This window comes from Somniosus microcephalus, chromosome 14, assembly GCF_052327205.1.
Source record: "Somniosus microcephalus isolate GS21.2 chromosome 14, FLI_Smic_1.0, whole genome shotgun sequence".
NCBI classification, from domain to species: domain Eukaryota; kingdom Metazoa; phylum Chordata; class Chondrichthyes; order Squaliformes; family Somniosidae; genus Somniosus; species Somniosus microcephalus.
The window spans coordinates 3,386,909-3,404,066 of NC_141000.1; the positions used below are offsets into that span (position 1 = coordinate 3,386,909).

General features: G+C 47.6%; 1 protein-coding gene across 1 annotated transcript in view; it reads left to right on the top strand.

The window, feature by feature from the left end:
* The first annotated feature begins 532 nt into the window (after positions 1 to 532).
* Positions 533 to 17,158, top strand: part of f7l (coagulation factor VII, like) — a 95,635-nt gene continuing 79,009 nt past the window's right edge. The window contains exon 1 of the mRNA XM_086006133.1: positions 533 to 637. Coding sequence (XP_085862259.1) covers positions 565 to 637 — 73 coding nt within the window. The 5' untranslated portion in view covers positions 533 to 564. The remainder of the gene's footprint in view (positions 638 to 17,158) is intronic.

Consider the following 17,158-nt stretch of genomic DNA (forward strand, 5'->3'; position numbering starts at 1 on the left):
TCAGTCGCTGGAAGCTGTCAGGATGGCTGCTGCACTCCAGTGCTCAGTCGCTGATGGAGGCTTCAGAGTCCTAAAGCCTGTCGCTTCTAGTGGGGTGGTGATGTTTGAAACCTCTCTTCAACTGCCGCAGGGTAAGAACCTGACTCGTCGCCAGTGTTAAGTATGTGTATTGCATTGAACAATTAACACAAAGACTTAAACGTATAACTCAAACAGGTCTTTACTGGTTGGAGGTAGGGACTATACGTAGGTCTTTACTTCATGCCCACAGGCGGGAACTGAGGGGAGATCAGTACCCACAGTACTATTTATACCCCTATGGCCAGGAGTGGTACTGCGTATCACTACGCCCTACAAGTAGTGCAGTCCTGTCCATAGGTTCAAAGTAGCACACATATTACATACACAACAGGGTTAAATGTACTATCAGGTCAGTGTTGGGGTTAAATGTACTATCAGGTCAGTGTGCACTTGTGCAAAACCTCCCCTCTGTACTTTGCCCGCTAGCTTTCTGTTTACCTTTGTGCTCTAATCCAAAGCAGAACAGCCTTTGTCAATCTGAACATGGCTCCTTTTCACATCAGTGTGGTAGTTTCCTGTGTCCTTCAGCTGTTCTCTCTTACACACTCTGCCGCAGGTACGTTATTCACTCATAGCCAAGGGATCTGCACATTACTGTCAATTTCCAAATAACCCAATAACTGTGAAACATTGCTTCCTTTGTTGCAATAATTTGGTCGATTCCGAAAGGAAGCTAGTCTGTAGTAGTCGATGAAGTTGCTGCCAGCTTTCTAGGCTGTCTCACCCATATCGGGAAAGATTGAATAGGTTGAGGCTTTTTTCTTTAGAAATTAGAAGACTTAGAGGAGACCTGATGGGAGGTTTATGACAATTGTAAGCTTCATAATAAACTAGAGAACCAAGCTGAATATAGAAAGTACAGAGGAGATCTAATAAAGGGAATAAGAGAGGTAAAGAGAGAGTATGAGAAAAGATTAGCGGCTAATATCAAATGGAACCCAAAAGTCTTTTATAAACACATAAGTAGTAAAATGGTAGTCAAAGGATGGGTGGGGCCAATTAGGGACTAAAATGGAGATATTCTTGTGGAGGCTGAGGTACTAAATGAGGACTTTGCATTGGTCTTCACTCAAGAAGAGGATGCTGCCAATGTAGCAGTAAAGGAAGAGGCAGTAGCGATATTCATAAACAGATAAAGAGGATGTACTTAAAAGTCTGGCGGTCCTCAAAGTAGAAAAGTCACCCGGTCTGGATGGGATGCATCCTAGGTTAGAGGGAAGTAAGGGTGGAAATTGCAGAGGCTCTGGCCTCAATCTTCCAATCCTCCCTGGATATTGGGTGGTGCCAGAGGACTGGAGGATTGCAAATGTTACACCCCTTGTTTAAAAAAGGGGAGAGGGATAAACCCGGCAACTACAGGCCAGTCAGCCTAACATTGGTGGTGGAGAAATGTTTAGAGACAATAATCTGGGACAAATTAATTGGCATTTGGAAAAGTCTGGGCTAATTAATGAAAGTCAGCACGGATTTGTTAAAGGCAAATCATGTTTGACAAACTTGACTGAGTTCCTTGATGAAGTAATGGCGAGGTTTGAGGAGGGTAGTACGGTTGATGTTGTGTATATGGACTTTCAAAAGGCGTTGGACAAGGTAACACATAATAGACTTGTTAGGAAAATTAAAGCCGATGGGATTAAAGGAACAGAATTGGCTCAGGGACAGAAAGCAGAGAGGAGCGGTGAACGTGTGTTTTCAAACTGGATGGAAGTATACAGTGGGGTTCCCCAGGGGTCGGTATTAGGACCACTGCTCTTTTTCATATTTATTAATGACCTGGACTTGGGTATACAGAGCATAATTTCAAAGTTTGCAGATGATACGAAACTCAGAAAGGTAGTAAACAATAATGAGGATAGTAACGGACTTCAAGAGGACACAGACAGACTGGTAAAATGGGCAGACACATGGCAGATAAAATTTAACACAGAGAAGTATGAAGTGATAGGTTTTAGTAGGAAGAATGAGAGGCAATATGCACTAAAGGGTACAATTTTAAAGGGGGTGCAGGATCAGAGAGACCTGGGGTATTTTTAAAGTATGTATGCGTGTATATGTCGGTATGTGTTTTTTTGTGATGGCGCCGATGAAGATGGCTGCCGTCCTTGCGGGCTCCGTGCGTACCAGGCAGCTCAGTGTTCTTGCTGCTTGGAGCTCTCGGCTCGTCAAGAAAAAAGCATTTCACTGACTAGATTACACTTCTTGTATTTAGTTATGTGATAAATAAAAATTGAAATGAAATGAAATGAAATGGGGTGTACGTACACAAATCATTGAAGGTGGCGGGACAAGTTCAGAAGACTGTTAAACAAGTATACGGGTTCCTGGGCTTTATTAATAGAGGAATAGAGTATAAAAGCAAGGAAGTTATGCTAAACATTTATAAAACACTGGTTAGGTCTCAGCTGGAGTATTGTGTTCAGTTTAGGAAGGATGTCAAGACCTTGGAGAGGGTGCAGAGGGGATTTACTAGAAAGATACCAGGGGAGAGAGACTTCAGTTATGTGGAGAGACTGGAGAAGCTGGGGTTGTTCTCTTAGAGCAGAGAAGGTTAACTGGAGAGCTGATGGAGATGTTTAAAATCACAAATGGTTTTGATAACGTAAATAAGGAGAAACTGTTTCCAGTGGCAGAACGGTCAGTAAACTGCGGACACAGATTTAAGGTGATTGGCAAAAGAACCAGAGGCAACCTGGGGAAACATTTTTTTATGCAGTGAGTTGTTGTGATCTGGAATGCACAACCTGAAAGGATGGAGGAAGCAGATTCAATAATAACTTTTAAAAGAGAATTGGTTAAATATATGAAAATTTACAGGGTTATGGGAACAGAGCTGGGGAGTGGGATTATTTGGATAGCTTTACCAAAGGGCCAGCACAAGCACGATGGGCCGAATGGCCTTCTGTGCTGTGTCATTCTATGATTTTATGATTCCAAAATTATGGGAGAATCCAAAACTAGGCGTCATAAATACAAGTTAGTTACTGATAAATCCAATAGGGAAATAAGGAGAAATTTCTTTACTCAGAGTAGTTAAATTATGGAACTTGCTATCATAGAGAGTGGTTGAGACAAATAGCTTAGATGTTTTCAAAGGGAAACTAGACGAGTACATGAGAGAAAGGCTGAGATGAGGCAGATGGAATGGGAGGAGACTCGTGCAGGGTATAAACACCAGTACAGGCTGGTTGGGCCGAATGGCCGGTTTCTGTGCTGTATATTCTATGTAATAAATGGAATAGTGCCCATCATAACCGGGATAGAGCGCACGGTGAATGTGATTGTGTACATTGTAAATGGACGGAGTCCAGCGCCAACGGGACGGAGTCCAGCGCCAACGGGACGGAGTCCAGCGCCAACGGGACGGAGTCCAGCGCCAACGGGACGGAGTCCAGTGCCAACGGGATGGAGTGCAGTGCCAATGGGACGGAGTAAATGGGAATGGGATTGAGGCCACTGTTAGTGGGTGTAGGTAATTATTTGAGTAACTTCAGCACAATTCAGTTGCCTACCTGTCTCCTAACAACATGGAAATCACCAGCTGTGGCAAGGGGTGGTTAAACCTAGGGGTAAAGTAACCAGGAGAGAGATTAGCAGTGTGAGAGAATATTCTCAAATCACGGAAACTGTACATGCACAGTGCTCGGGGAGGGGAAGCAGTAGAGCGGAACCATAGATAAATGTGTGAAGAGCCAGGACATGGGGTCTCCACCCAAGGGCACTGCCTGCAAACTTCTGGTCATGCTTCACTGGGGTTCCACCTACATGGGACCAGAGAAGTTTACATCACATAAGGAGACTATTCAGCCCATCGTGTCTCTTTCCTACATTAATCCAGAATTAATCCCATCGCCCCGCTCTCTCCCCATAGCCCTGTATCAATCCCAAACTAATCCCACTGCCCCGCTCTCTCCCCATAGCCCTGTATCAATCCCAAACTAATCCCACTGCCCCACTCTCTCCCCATAGCCCTGTAGCAATCTAAAACTAATCCCACTACCCCGCTCTCTCCCCATAGCCCTGTATCAATCCCAAACTAATCCCACTGCCCCACTCTCTCCCCATAGCCCTGTATCAATCCCAAACTAATCCCACTGCCCCACTCTCTCCCCATAGCCCTGTATCAATCCAAAACTAATCCCACTGCCCCACTCTCTCCCCATAGCCCTGTATCAATCCCAAACTAATCCCACTGCCCCGCTCTCTCCCCATAGCCCTGTATCAATCCCAAACTAATCCCACTGCCCCACTCTCTCCCCATAGCCCTGTAGCAATCTAAAACTAATCCCACTGCCCCACTCTCTCCACATAGCCCTGTATCAATCCAAAACTAATCCCACTGCCCCGCTCTCTCCCCATCGCCCTGTATCAATCCAAAACTAATCCCACTGCCTCACTCTCCCCCGACAGCCCTGTATCAATCCAAAACTAATCCCACTGCCCCACTCTCCCCATAGCCCTGTATCAATCCCAAAGTAATCCCACTGCCCCACTCTCTCCCCATAGCCCTGTATCAATCCCAACTAATCCCACTGCCCCTCTCTACCGTCATAGCCCTGTATCAATCCAAAATTAATCCCACTGCCCCGCTCCCTCCCCATAGCCCTGTATCAATTCAAAACTAATCCCACTGCCCCGCTCTCTCCCCATAGCCCTGTATCAATCTATCACTAAACCCACTGCCCCGCTCCCTCCCCATAGCCCTGTATCAATCCAAAACTAATAATAATAATTCAACTTTATTGTCATTGCACAAGTACATGAACAACGAAATGTGATCTTGCAAGCTCCCATGACTGGGAGAAGCAAAGCCGCTGCGTCGGTGCGCCCCGCCATTCCATTTCCACCATTCCTCCTGTCCGACAATCTTCAGCCCAACGCCCGGGCCTGCTCACCAGCCGCTCCTCCTTCCGTGACCTTCTCACCAACCGCCCCTCCTCGGGGCTCCTTCCGTGACCTTCTGCACCTGGTCTTCCCTGATGGTCACCCCTCCAGGTACTAACCAGGCCTGGCTCTGCTTAGCTTCCAAGCCTTGCCAGTGACCCTGTCCCTAGTCCCAGGAATCCCATTGCCCCGCTCTCTCCCCATAGCCCTGTATCAATCTAAAACTAATCCCACTGCCACACTCTCCCCATAGCCCTGTATCAATCCAAAACTAATCCCACTGCCCCGCTCTCTCCCCATAGCCCTGTATCAATCTAAAATTAATCCCACTGCCCCGCTCTCTCCCCATAGCCCTGTATCAATCCAAAACTAACCCCACTGCCCCACTCTCTCCCCATAGCCCTGTATCAATCCAAAACTAACCCCACTGCCCCGCTCTCTCCCCATAGCCCTGTATCAATCCAAAACTAATCCCGCTGCCTCACTCTCCCCCCCACAGCCCTGTATCAATCCAAAACTAATCCCACTGCCCCACTGTCTCCCCATAGTCCTGTATCTCCCTCTGCTTCCAATATTTAATCCTTTAAATGATGCAATGTCTCTGCCTCAACCAGTCCCTGTGGTAAAGCATTCCATGCTCCAATAACCTGCTGTGTGAAGAAATTTCTCCTCACTCTCTGTGACAATTTAAAATTGATGACCCCTCGTCACTGACTCCCAACTAGAGGAAATAGTCTTTCCTTATTCAATATGTCAAAACCCTACATAATTAAAAAATCTCTATTAAATCTCCTCAGCCTCCTCTGCTCCAGTGGAAATAATCCCAGTATCTCAAGTTTCTCCTCATAACTATAGTTTCCCATCCTGGTATCATCCTGGTGAATGTACACTGTACGCTCTCTATGGCTTTAATGTCCTTTCTATAATGGGAGTCCCAAAACTGCACACTGTAATTGTGGACTAATGGATGTTGTGTCCCTATTTATAAAATCCAAATTCTTGTTGGCTCTAGTTATGACTTTATCTACCTGCACTCTCAATCATATTTGAACCCCTAGGTCTTTTTGTTCATCCACACTCTATTCCATTGAGTGTATTCTCCCATTCCTTGTTTTTCCTCCCATAATGTATTACCTCACATTTATCCACATTAAATTGCATCTGTCCATTCTCCTAACCCACATCTTCCTTAAGTCTCCCACAGTCCTCTTCACTGTTTGACAAACCATTTGTGTCATGAGCAAATTTTGAGTTTGGGCTTTACTCTTTCTGCAAGGACATTAGTGTCATTTCTGTTCAGTTAAAACCGTCCCTTCTGTGTAGCCGTCCCTTGTTCTAGAATTCACCCCAATGCCCCTTAAACTCCCTCTACAAGTCCTCAAATGTATCTCTATCTATGTTATTGATTCCAACAGAGACCATGACTTTTGGTTGCTCTCGTTCCCTTCCCAGAAGTGTTCCCACCTGTTCCATGATGTCCTTCGCCCTGGCACTGGGAGGCGTCACATCATTCGGGACTCCTGGACGGGCACTCTGTGTGCTTTTTAGCCCACTTGTCTGCTTGCTGAACAAGGCAGCACATAAAAAGAGGGAGCATGTCCATATGGGAGCAGCACCCAGCAACTTCAAACCCTTAAGTGCTTTTGAAGATGGTACCTAGCAAATCCTAGGTGTCAGAGAGCATCAGGTGAATGGGCTAGAGTTAAACCAGAATGCCCCCCTTGCATTCAGGCTGGTGTCAACCTTTTCCAAATATTCTTTCTCCATTATTTGTTCGTTCATGCACTCATACACAGAGCATAAGTGAGCAGGAGTTTCATGGAGGTGGCAGTAGAGAAGGAACCTGCTGGCTGGAAGGCCAACTCACGTCCCTCCTCAGCTGCTGACCCCTTGGAAATGGATCTTAAAGGGCCTGCAATTAAAAGTAAGCTGCTACCTGCTCACAAACATTTAGTGCTGCCATTTCTGTGTGTGCGAAACAGCCTGCAAGTTCTAGTGCTGACTGTGGGGGTAGCCGCGCATGACCACCTATCGGAGCTAAAATCCACCATGGAGAAAGTGGCAACTCCAGATCATCTAAGTGGAACCTGCAGGACAGATGCTCTCCTCACAGAGGGATTATCTCTTGGAAATGTTCGGATTGTTACTATGTCCAAAAAACTTCTTCATGCCATGGAGATCAGATGGAGAGCACCATTACACAGGGCCAGCTCACACCCAGATGAGTGGATGTGGTTGTTGTCTCTTAAGGTAACACTACATACAGGCCATCCACCCACCCCCCCCCACCAGATATTCTGGAAAGTGGGCAAACCAGACAATCGATACAGCAGAAATGATAGAGACATTGGACCCAATAGAAGAAGGTAGAGGGTCACATAAATCCCAAGAGGCTCCCACTAACACCCAGCATCGAGCCACCTCATATACTCCTGCCACTGGGGAAGCAGCCAGTAGGAGGAGGAGTTGAAGTATTAGTAGACATGTACCATACACTGTTACCAGGAGAAAAACACTGGTGGAAATATGAGCATGTACAAACAAAGGTAAGGTGTCCCATAGGAGACGTTGATAAAATTAGAGGACACAGTATTAAAGGGGATATGTGGCAGCATGGATAGGAAGTTGGTTAAGAGACAAAAAAGAGAGAGACATGGTTTCCGACTGTAGGGATGTGAACAGTGGTGTCCCCCGGGGGTCAGTGTTGGGACCATTGCTCTTTTCAATATCTAGAAATGGTCTGAACTTGAGTATATGAGGCACAATATTAAAATTTGCAGTCAACATAAAGGGGGCGATAATTCGTAGCAAGGAGTCAGATGTAGTCGGGATAACTGAAACATGGCTTAATAAAGGGCTTTAAACTAAATAGTGCGGGGGAGGGATACGCTGAGCAGAAATGTAAAAAGTCAAAGAAAAATGAGAAGGCAAAAGTGCAGGGTAGCGATAGGGGTAATGATAACCAGAGTGTGACAGAAAGGGACAGAGCGTATACACATAAAAGTGCATCAGAATGAGGGGTCAGAGTAGGGAAAAATGGTAAAAAGACAAAATTAAAAGCTCTATATCTGAACGCACGCAGCATTCGTAACAAGATAGATGAGTTGACAGCCAAATAGAAATAAATGGGTGTGATCTGATAGCCATTACAGAGACGTGGCTGCAAGGTGACCAAGGCTGAATATTCAGGGGTATTTGCCATTTCGTAAGGATGAGCAGAAAGGAAAAGGAGGTGGTGTAGCTCTGTTAATAAGGGATGAGATCAGTGCCATAATGAGAAATGATATTGGCCTAGAAGATCAAGATGTAGAATCAGTTTGGGTGGAGATAAGAAATAATAAGGGTAAGAAGTCACTGGTGGGAGCGGTCTACAGGCCCCCAAACAGTAGCCACACTGTAGGACAGAGTATAAATCAAGAAATAATAGAGGCTTGTAAGAAAGGTACAGTTATAATCATGGGAGATTTTAATCTTCATATTGATTGGACAACGCAAACTAGCAAAGGTAGACTTGAGGAAGAGTTCTTAGAGTGTATACGGGATGGTTTCTTGGAACAATACGTTGTGGAACCAACCAGGGAGAAGGCTATTTTAGATCTGGTAACGTGTAACGAGGCTGGATTAATTAATGATCTTGAAGTGAAGGATCCTCTTGGGAAGAGTGATCATAGCATGATAGAATTTCAAATTCACTTTGAGGGTGAGAAAGCTAGGTCTCAAACTAGTGTCCTGAACTTAAACAAAGGTAATTACAAAGGTATGAAGGCAGACTTGGTTAAAGTGGACTGGGAAAATATATTCCAGGGTAAGACTGTAGAAAAGCAGTGGCAAACATTTAAGGAGAAATTTCATAACTCTCAGCAAAGATATATTCCAGTGAGAAAGAAAGACTCTAAGAGAAGGATGAACCATCTGTGGCTAACTAAGGAAGTAAAGGATGGTATCAAATGGAAAACAAAAGCATACAATGTTGCGAAGAATAGTGGAAGAACAGGCAGTAAGAGCTTCTACAGGTATATAAAAAGGAAGAGAGTAGCTAAAGTAAACGTTGGTCCCCTAGAGGATGAGCCTGGGGAATTAATAATGGGAAACAGGGAAATGGCAGAGACTGAACAAATATTTTGTATTGTTCTTCATGGAAGAAGACACTAAAAGCATCCCAATAATGGATAATCAAGGGGCTATTGGGGTGGGGGGGGGAAACTTAAAACAATCACTATCACTAGGGAGAAAGTACTAGGCAAACTAATGGGACTAAAGGAGGACAAGTCCCCTGGACCCGATGGCCTGCATCCTAGAGTCTTAAAAGAAGTGGCTGCAGAGATAGTGGATGCATTGGTTGCAATATACCAAAATTCCCTGGACTCTGGAGAGGTCCCAGCAGACTGGAAAACCGCAAATGTACCACCCCTATTTAAGAAAGGAGGGAGACAGAAAGCAGGCAACTATCGACCAGTTAGCCTAACATCTGTCATTGGGAAAATGCTGGAGTCCATCATTAAGGAAGTGGTAGCAGGACATTTAGAAAACCATAATATAGTCAAGCAGAGTCAGCATGGTTTTATGAAAGGCAAATCATGTTTGACAAATTTGCTGCAGTTCTTTGAGAAGGTAATGAGTAGGGTGGATAAAGGGGAACCAGTAGATGTCGTGTATTTGGATTTCCAGAAGGCATTCGATAAGGTGCCACATAAAAGGTTATTACACAAGATAAGAGCTCACGGTGTTGGGGGTAATATATTAGCATGGATAGAGGATTGGCTAACTAACAGAAAATAGAGAGTCGGGATAAATGGGTCATTTTCAGGATGGCAAACTGTAACTAGTGGGGTGCTGCAGGGATCAGTGTTGGGGCCTCAACTATTTACAATCTATATTAATGACTTGGATGAAGGGACCGAATGTAATGTAGCCAAATTTGCTGATGATACAAAGATAGGTGGGAAAGCAAATTGGAGGACGCAAAGAATCTCTAAAGGGGATATAGATCGGCTAAGTGAATGGGCAAAAATCTGGCAGATGGAGTTTAATGTGGGAAAATGCGAGGTTATCCACTTTGGTAGGAAAAATAAAAAAGCTAATTATTATTTAAATGGGGAGAGATTACAAAATGCTGAGGTACATTGGAATTTAGAAGAATGAGAGGGGTGTGGCAGAACCACTGAATGACTCTGGCTAACTGTACATAATTCTCTTTAACGATGTTCTAACACCAGCCTAAGCCTGTACCATTGTGTTAGGCATTACTGTGTTTTGTATATAGAGTTTGCATGTACAGGGCGTGGCCCCTTTAAGAGCATGGGAAAACACGGGCAAACGCGATGACGTCACGTCGCAAACTACGTGACTGCCCAGGCAGTCCTCGTGGCATCTCCGTTGAGTAAACACCTGTTTCATTGTTCTCCTGCGTCGATCTCAATTATTCGTGGGAATTCGTCAATTCCTACATTGGTGACCCCGTTTTTGTGAACGTTTTCACAGAAGAAGAGCACAGCATGGAGGCAAACGCCGTTTCGCTGAAGCTACCGCAGTTCTGGGAGCAGCAAGCGCCCTCGTGGTTTATTCAGGTCGAGGCCCAGTTTGCCCTGAGGAACATCGATGCGGATCAGACCAAGTATCTTTACGTGGTCTCCGCACTCGACAGCTCTACCGCCTCTCGGATCGTCAGCCTCCTCGAAAACCCCCCAAAGGAGCGCAAGTATGAAACCCTCAAAGCGCGGTTACTGCAAGTTTTCGGGCTCACAAAATCGGAGCGCGCCCATCGATTACTCGCTATGCCCGGGCTCGGGGACTCCAAGCCTTCAGAGTTGATGACCCAAATGCTCACACTCCTGGGCTCAGAACGGGAATGTTTCCTATTCCGCGAAATTTTCCTCAGCCAACTGCCTGAACAGGTACAAGCTGCCCTGGCCAGATCTGAAGCTGAAGACTGCGCAACACTCGCGGCGGAGGCTGACAACATTTTCGCTGTAACTCGGCAGCACTGCGCCGCCACGAGGCACCCATCCCCCACAGACGCCGCCCCAGCTCGTCAGCCTGCTGGGCTGTGTTTCTACCATGCGTAGTTCAGCGCGAAGGCGAAGTGTTGCCGCCCTCCCTGCAGTTTTCCCCCCAAAAAAACCCAGCATCATCTGACACTGCGGCCACTGAGGAACGGGTCTAACGGGCATCCCGCGGCCACGATGGCGATCGGCAATGCGGGAAAATTGCTGTTCATCACCGATACCCTCTCCGGTCATCGTTTTCTGTGCGACACCGGAGCGTAGTGCTGCATTTTACCCGCGTCCGCCCTCGATGTGCAGACGGGGAATCATGGCCCCGCCCTTGAAGCGGCCAATGGCGGCACAATTTGGACCTTCGGCAGACGGCGAGTGGAGTTGTGCCTCGGGGGGCAACGTTTTCACTGGGAGTTTGTTACGGCCAAAGTTTCCCAGCCCCTCCTCGGCACGGATTTCCTGTGCGCCAACAGCCTCCTGGTCAACGTTCAGAACCGACGGCTGATCAACGCAGCAACTTTTCATTCTCTTCCGTGTTACCGCAGTAACACTACATCACGCACCGTCTCCTGTGCGTTCCCGACTCCTGACGAATTCGCTCGCCTGCTCAGCGAATTCCCCGACCTGACAAGACCCACGTTCTCCTCCACAGCCACGAAACATGGTGTGGAACACCACATCACCACCAACGGCCCCCCGGTCTACGCGCAGGCCAGGCGCCTGGAACCTGGCAAGCTGGTGGTCGCAAATGCAGAGATTGCCACCATGGAACGGTTAGGGATTATTTGCCGGTCAAATAATCCCTGGTCTTCACCCCTCCATATCGTCCCGAAGCCTGGCGGTGGATGGCGGCCATGCGGCGACTATCGACGACTAAACGACGCCACCACTCCTGATCGGTAGCCAATTCCCCATATCCAGGATTTCTCTGTCCATTTGGCAGGGAACACCGTTTTCTCAAAAGTCGACCTCGTCCGAGGCTACCACCAGGTCCCAGTTCATCCACAGGACACCCAGAAGACCGCAGTCATCACCCCATTCGGCCTCTTCGAGTTTTTACGGTTGCCGTTTGGGCTAAAGAACGCCGCCCAGGCTTTCCAACGCCTGATGGACTCCGTACTGCGGGACCTCAAGTTCCTCTTCATCTACCTGGATGATATTCTAATTGCCAGTCCTACCAAGGAAGAACATACCTGTCACCTACGCAGCCTTTTTCGACGCCTCAGCCAACACGGCCTGATTATCAACCCGGCCAAGTGTCAGTTTGGCCTGCACCAAATTGACTTCCTGGGGCATCGCATCACCTCAGAGGGAGCGGTTCCTTTACCTTCGAAGGTAGAGGCGGTGACATCCTTTCCACGCCCGCAGAACATAAAGGCCCTGCAGGAATTCCTAGGCATGGTAAATTTTTACCACCGTTTCGTGCCTAAGGCGGCACTACTCATGCAGCCCCTGTACGAGGCCTTCAAGGGCAAGACTGGCAAGAACCCGGTAGACTGGACGAACGACATGGCCCGAGCGTTCGCCGACACCAAAAGCGCCTTAGCCAACGTGACTATGCTGGCGCACCCGCTGCCAGGAGCCACCATCGCCCTCACCACCGACGCGTCGGACTACGCAGTCGGTGCCGTGCAACAGCAGTGGGTGAACGGGACGTGGCAGCCGTTGGCATTCTTCAGCCGTCAACTACGGCAGAACAAGAGAGCATACAGCACGTTCGACCGGGAGTTGCTCGCCCTTTTTCTGGCCATCCACCATTTTCGGTTCCTTCTGGAAGGACGTCCTTTCACCGCCTTTGTGGACCATAAGCCGCTGACCTTTGCAATGTCCAAGACCGCCGAACCGTGGTCAGCCCGACAGCAGCGTCAACTGACCTACATATCCGAATTCACCACGGATATACGGCACGTGGCCGGTAAGGAAAACCTGGTGGCAGACTGCCTCTCCCGCGTGGTCGTCAATACGGTTCATTTGGGCATCGACTACGCCCTCATGGCAGCGGACCAAGCCTCAGACCCGGAAGTCCAAGCTTACAGAACGGCCATCACCGGCCTCCAGTTGGCCGACGTGAAGTTCCATTCGGCATGTACCACGCTGTTGTGTGACGCCTCCGTACAGGATCCTTGCCCTGTCGTGCCGGTCGTCTGGCGCCGCAAAGTGTTCGACGCCATACATGGGTTGTCACACCCTGGAATAAAGGCCTCTCAGAAACTGATGTCCGCGAAATTTGTATGCAATGGCATGCATAAAGATGTCCGCGACTGGGCCAACACCTGCGTGGTCTGCCAAAAGGCAAAGGTACAGCGCCACATCAAAGCTCCGTTGGCCGCCTTCACAGTTCCAGAGCGACGTTTTGACCATGTCAACGTGGACCTGGTAGGACCACTCCCACCCTCCCATGGTTTTTCACACATCCTGACCATGGTTGACCGCACCACCAGATGGCCAGAGGCGGTTCCCCTGTCATCCACTACTTCGGCGGACGTGGCCAGGGCGTTCATTTCCTCCTGGATCGCCCGTTTCGGAGTGCCCGCAGATATTTCGTCAGACAGGGGACCGCAGTTTTCCTCTGAACTCTGGAATGCAGTGGCCCAAGGACTCGGTGTCAAATTACACTGCACCACAGCCTACCACCCACAGGTGAATGGCCTCTGCGAACGCTTCCACCGCTCAATGAAAGCCGCCCTGAGGGCCAGCCTCCAGGACGCTGGATGGGCAGACAAGCTACCGTGGGTCCTGTTGGGCCTTCGCACGGCCCCCAAAGAAGACCTTCACTCTTCATCTGCAGAACTCGTGTACGGTCTGCCGCTGCGAGTCCTAGGGGACTTCCTACCAATATCGACGGAGCCATGGTCCGCGTCTGCCCAGCTTGCTAGTCACCAAGAGGCGGCCAGATGTTTCGCACTGGTGCCCACTTCGCACCACGGGCTGCAGAGGTCACACGTTCCCACGGAGCTTCACAAGGCTTAGTACGTTTTTATTCACCATGACGCACATAGGGATCCGCTCAAGACCCCATATACCGGTCCCTTCCGCGTGTTGGAAGCAGGGGACAAAACCTTCACGGTAGATGTCGGTGGTAAACCGGACCACATTTCGGTCGATCGCTTAAAGCCAGCACATTTGGACCTCGACCGCCCCGTCGAGACAGCACAACCACCGAGACGGGGTCGGCCACCTATCGTCATTACGGCAGACCAAGTGCGACCGCCCGCCAGACCGCCAGCCGCCCTGCAGCCTCCGCCTCGAGAGTACGGGAGTCGTTCTGACAGGCTCGTCAGACCCCCTCACCGTTTGACTTTGTCTGTTAAAGCGAATTCTGGGGGGACACATGTGGCAGAACCACTGAATGACTCTGACTAACTGTACATAATTCTCTTTACCAATGTTCTAACACCAGCCTAAGCCTGTACCATTGTGTTAGGCATTACTGTGTTTTGTATATAAAGTTTGCATGTACGGGGCGTGGCCCCTTTAAGAGCGTGGGAAAACGCGGGCAAACGCGATGACATCACGTCGCAAACCACGTGACTGCCCAGGCAGCCCTCGTGGCATCTCCGTTGAGTAAAGACCTGTTTCATTGTTCTCCTGCGTCGATCTCAATTATTCGTAGGAATTCGGCAATTCCTACAGGGGATCTTATTGAAACTTATAAGATTCTGAAGGGGCTTGACAGGGTAGATGCAGAGAGGATGTTTCCCCTCGTGGGGGAATCTAGAACTAGGGGGCATAATTTCAGAATAAGGGGGCACCCATTTAAAACGTAAACGAGGAGGAATTTCTTCTCAGAGGGTTGTGAATCTTTGGAATTCTCTTCCCCAGAGAGCTGTGGAGGCTGGGTCATTGAATATAATTAAGGTGGAGATAGACAGATTTTTGAAAGTTAAGGAAGTCAAAGGTTATGGGGAGCGGGCAGGGACGTGGAGTTGAGGCCACGATCAGGTCAGCCATGATCTTATTGAATGGCAGAGCAGGCTCGAGGGGCCAAATGACCGACTCCTGCTGCTACGTCTTATATTCTTATGTAGAACAGGACTGACAATTAAATATGCAGGTTTTAACATATTTAGAAAGGACAGGGAAGGAAGATGGTGGGGGGGTGCATGGGGTAGCTGTACTAATTAGAGATAACAATGGCAGTAGAAAAAGGGACATCACTAACAGTGAGATAGAAACAGAATACATATGGATTGAATTGTAGGATAAGAAGGGATCGAACACGCTAATAGGGGAATTGTACAGCTAAAGGGATAGAATAGCAGTGGGAAATATTTACAACGGTGATCATAGAGTCCAGGAGAAATACATTCCTCTAAAAAACAAGACCAACCTCGCCAATAATGACACACCATGGATAAATAAAGCGATAAGGGAAAAATTTAAACTAAAGAAAAAGGTGTACACTAAATACATCGACAACAATGGAGAGGATGACAAAGGAAATACAATAAGGTTAGGAAAGAAATTTAAAAAAAATTTAGGAAGGCAAAGAGGAACTATGAAATTAAACTATCCAGGAATATAAAAAGAAATAGTAAAGTATTGTACAAACACATAAATAATAAAAAGGAAAATCAGGCTAGGGGTAGGGTCATTAAGGGATACACAAGATAAACTCACAGGTCGTCGTTGTACGTGTCTTCACATTGTTCCCTTTGGGGAACTGTATGAAGTGTTGGAAGGATTTCTGGCTGCGATTAACGCTCCTTCTGTGACTGTAACCATCTTTGTACCAGCCATTGGGGTGGTTAGTCCTATGGCGGGAGGGTTTTACGGGCTCCCACAACCCATACGAGGGGGGGGGGGGCACCCACACCCACACACGCAAGTATCCCGCTGGATGTCAACCCAGAATTTAGAGCCGGAGCTCCGACTCCACTTGCCGGGACTGTCTGGAGCGGGGTTCGAAACCCTACGCCTTCTGGCCCAGCGGCGGGGATGCTACTGCTACACCAAAGGCCCACTCCTAACTCACAGGTAATGACAGCGAAATGGCAGAAATATTAAATAATTACTTTGCCTCAGTGTTTACCAGGGAGACTAACATGGTGGGAATGACATTAGAAGGAGAGCGCAAGACATTTCAGATAGAAAGTTAGATCATTGATAAACTAATCAAACTTGGAGAGGATAAAACCTCTGGTCCTGATGGATTGCATCCACGCATATTAAAAAAGGTTAGGGAAGAGATAGCAGAGGCACTATTATGTATATATAAAAATTAATTAGAAAAGGGAATAGTGCCAGAGGACTGGTGGACAGCTAATGTGATTCCTATATTTAAAAAGGGAGATGGAACAAGTCCAGGTAACTATAGACCAGTTAGCTTAACGTTGGTGATGGGAAATGTTAGATCCGTGATTCTGAGAGTATGATGTTTTTCAATAACCACACGGATGCTGTAACTTAACAATCAACAGGTATTTACTGGAGTAGGGTAGTCTCAAGACTGGGGTACAGAGGCATGCTCAAGGCTTATATACAGGTGTGGTCACTGCCGGTACTACAGTATACAGGAGCTGTAAAAGTAGTTCTCTCTTAAAGGTACATACACTACAATTCCTCCCCTTTTAGATTAGTAGTACCCATAAGATTCAAATAACAATTAACACTTTAACATGTACATTAAACAACAATAGTCCATTTATAGATTCAGTCTTTGGGGCGGCTTCCTGATCCTTTCGGGATAGCGCCTTTCCTGAGGTTCTTGTACTTGGTGCGGAGGCGATTCTGGCCCCTTTTCATCGGTTAGTTCATCGGGTTCCACTGCTACAGGTTCGGAGGTAGATGCTACCGGTATGTCGGGTTCATCCCCAGGTACGCAAGACATGGGGCTGACTCGTTCCTGTGACGCTAAGATCTGATCAACGTGGCATCTCACAATGTTCTCCCCGACATCCACTGTGTACATTAATGGCCCCTACCATGTGCATATCGTTCCGGGTTGCGATTTCTCTGTTCGGTAGTCACGGGCCAAGACTGGTTGTCCTACATTGAAGCTCCTTGTCGGCTTCTCATTGATGTGCTGGAATTGTTTATCCTCAACATTTCTTCGCACATTTGGTCTAAGCAAGTCCAGACGAGATCGCAACCTTCAGTTAAAGAACATCATGGCCGGGATCTGGTTGGTAACTGCATGTGTCGCGTTTCGGTAGGCTAATAAGAAATTGTCCACCTTATGCTGCAGTGGAATTTCATCG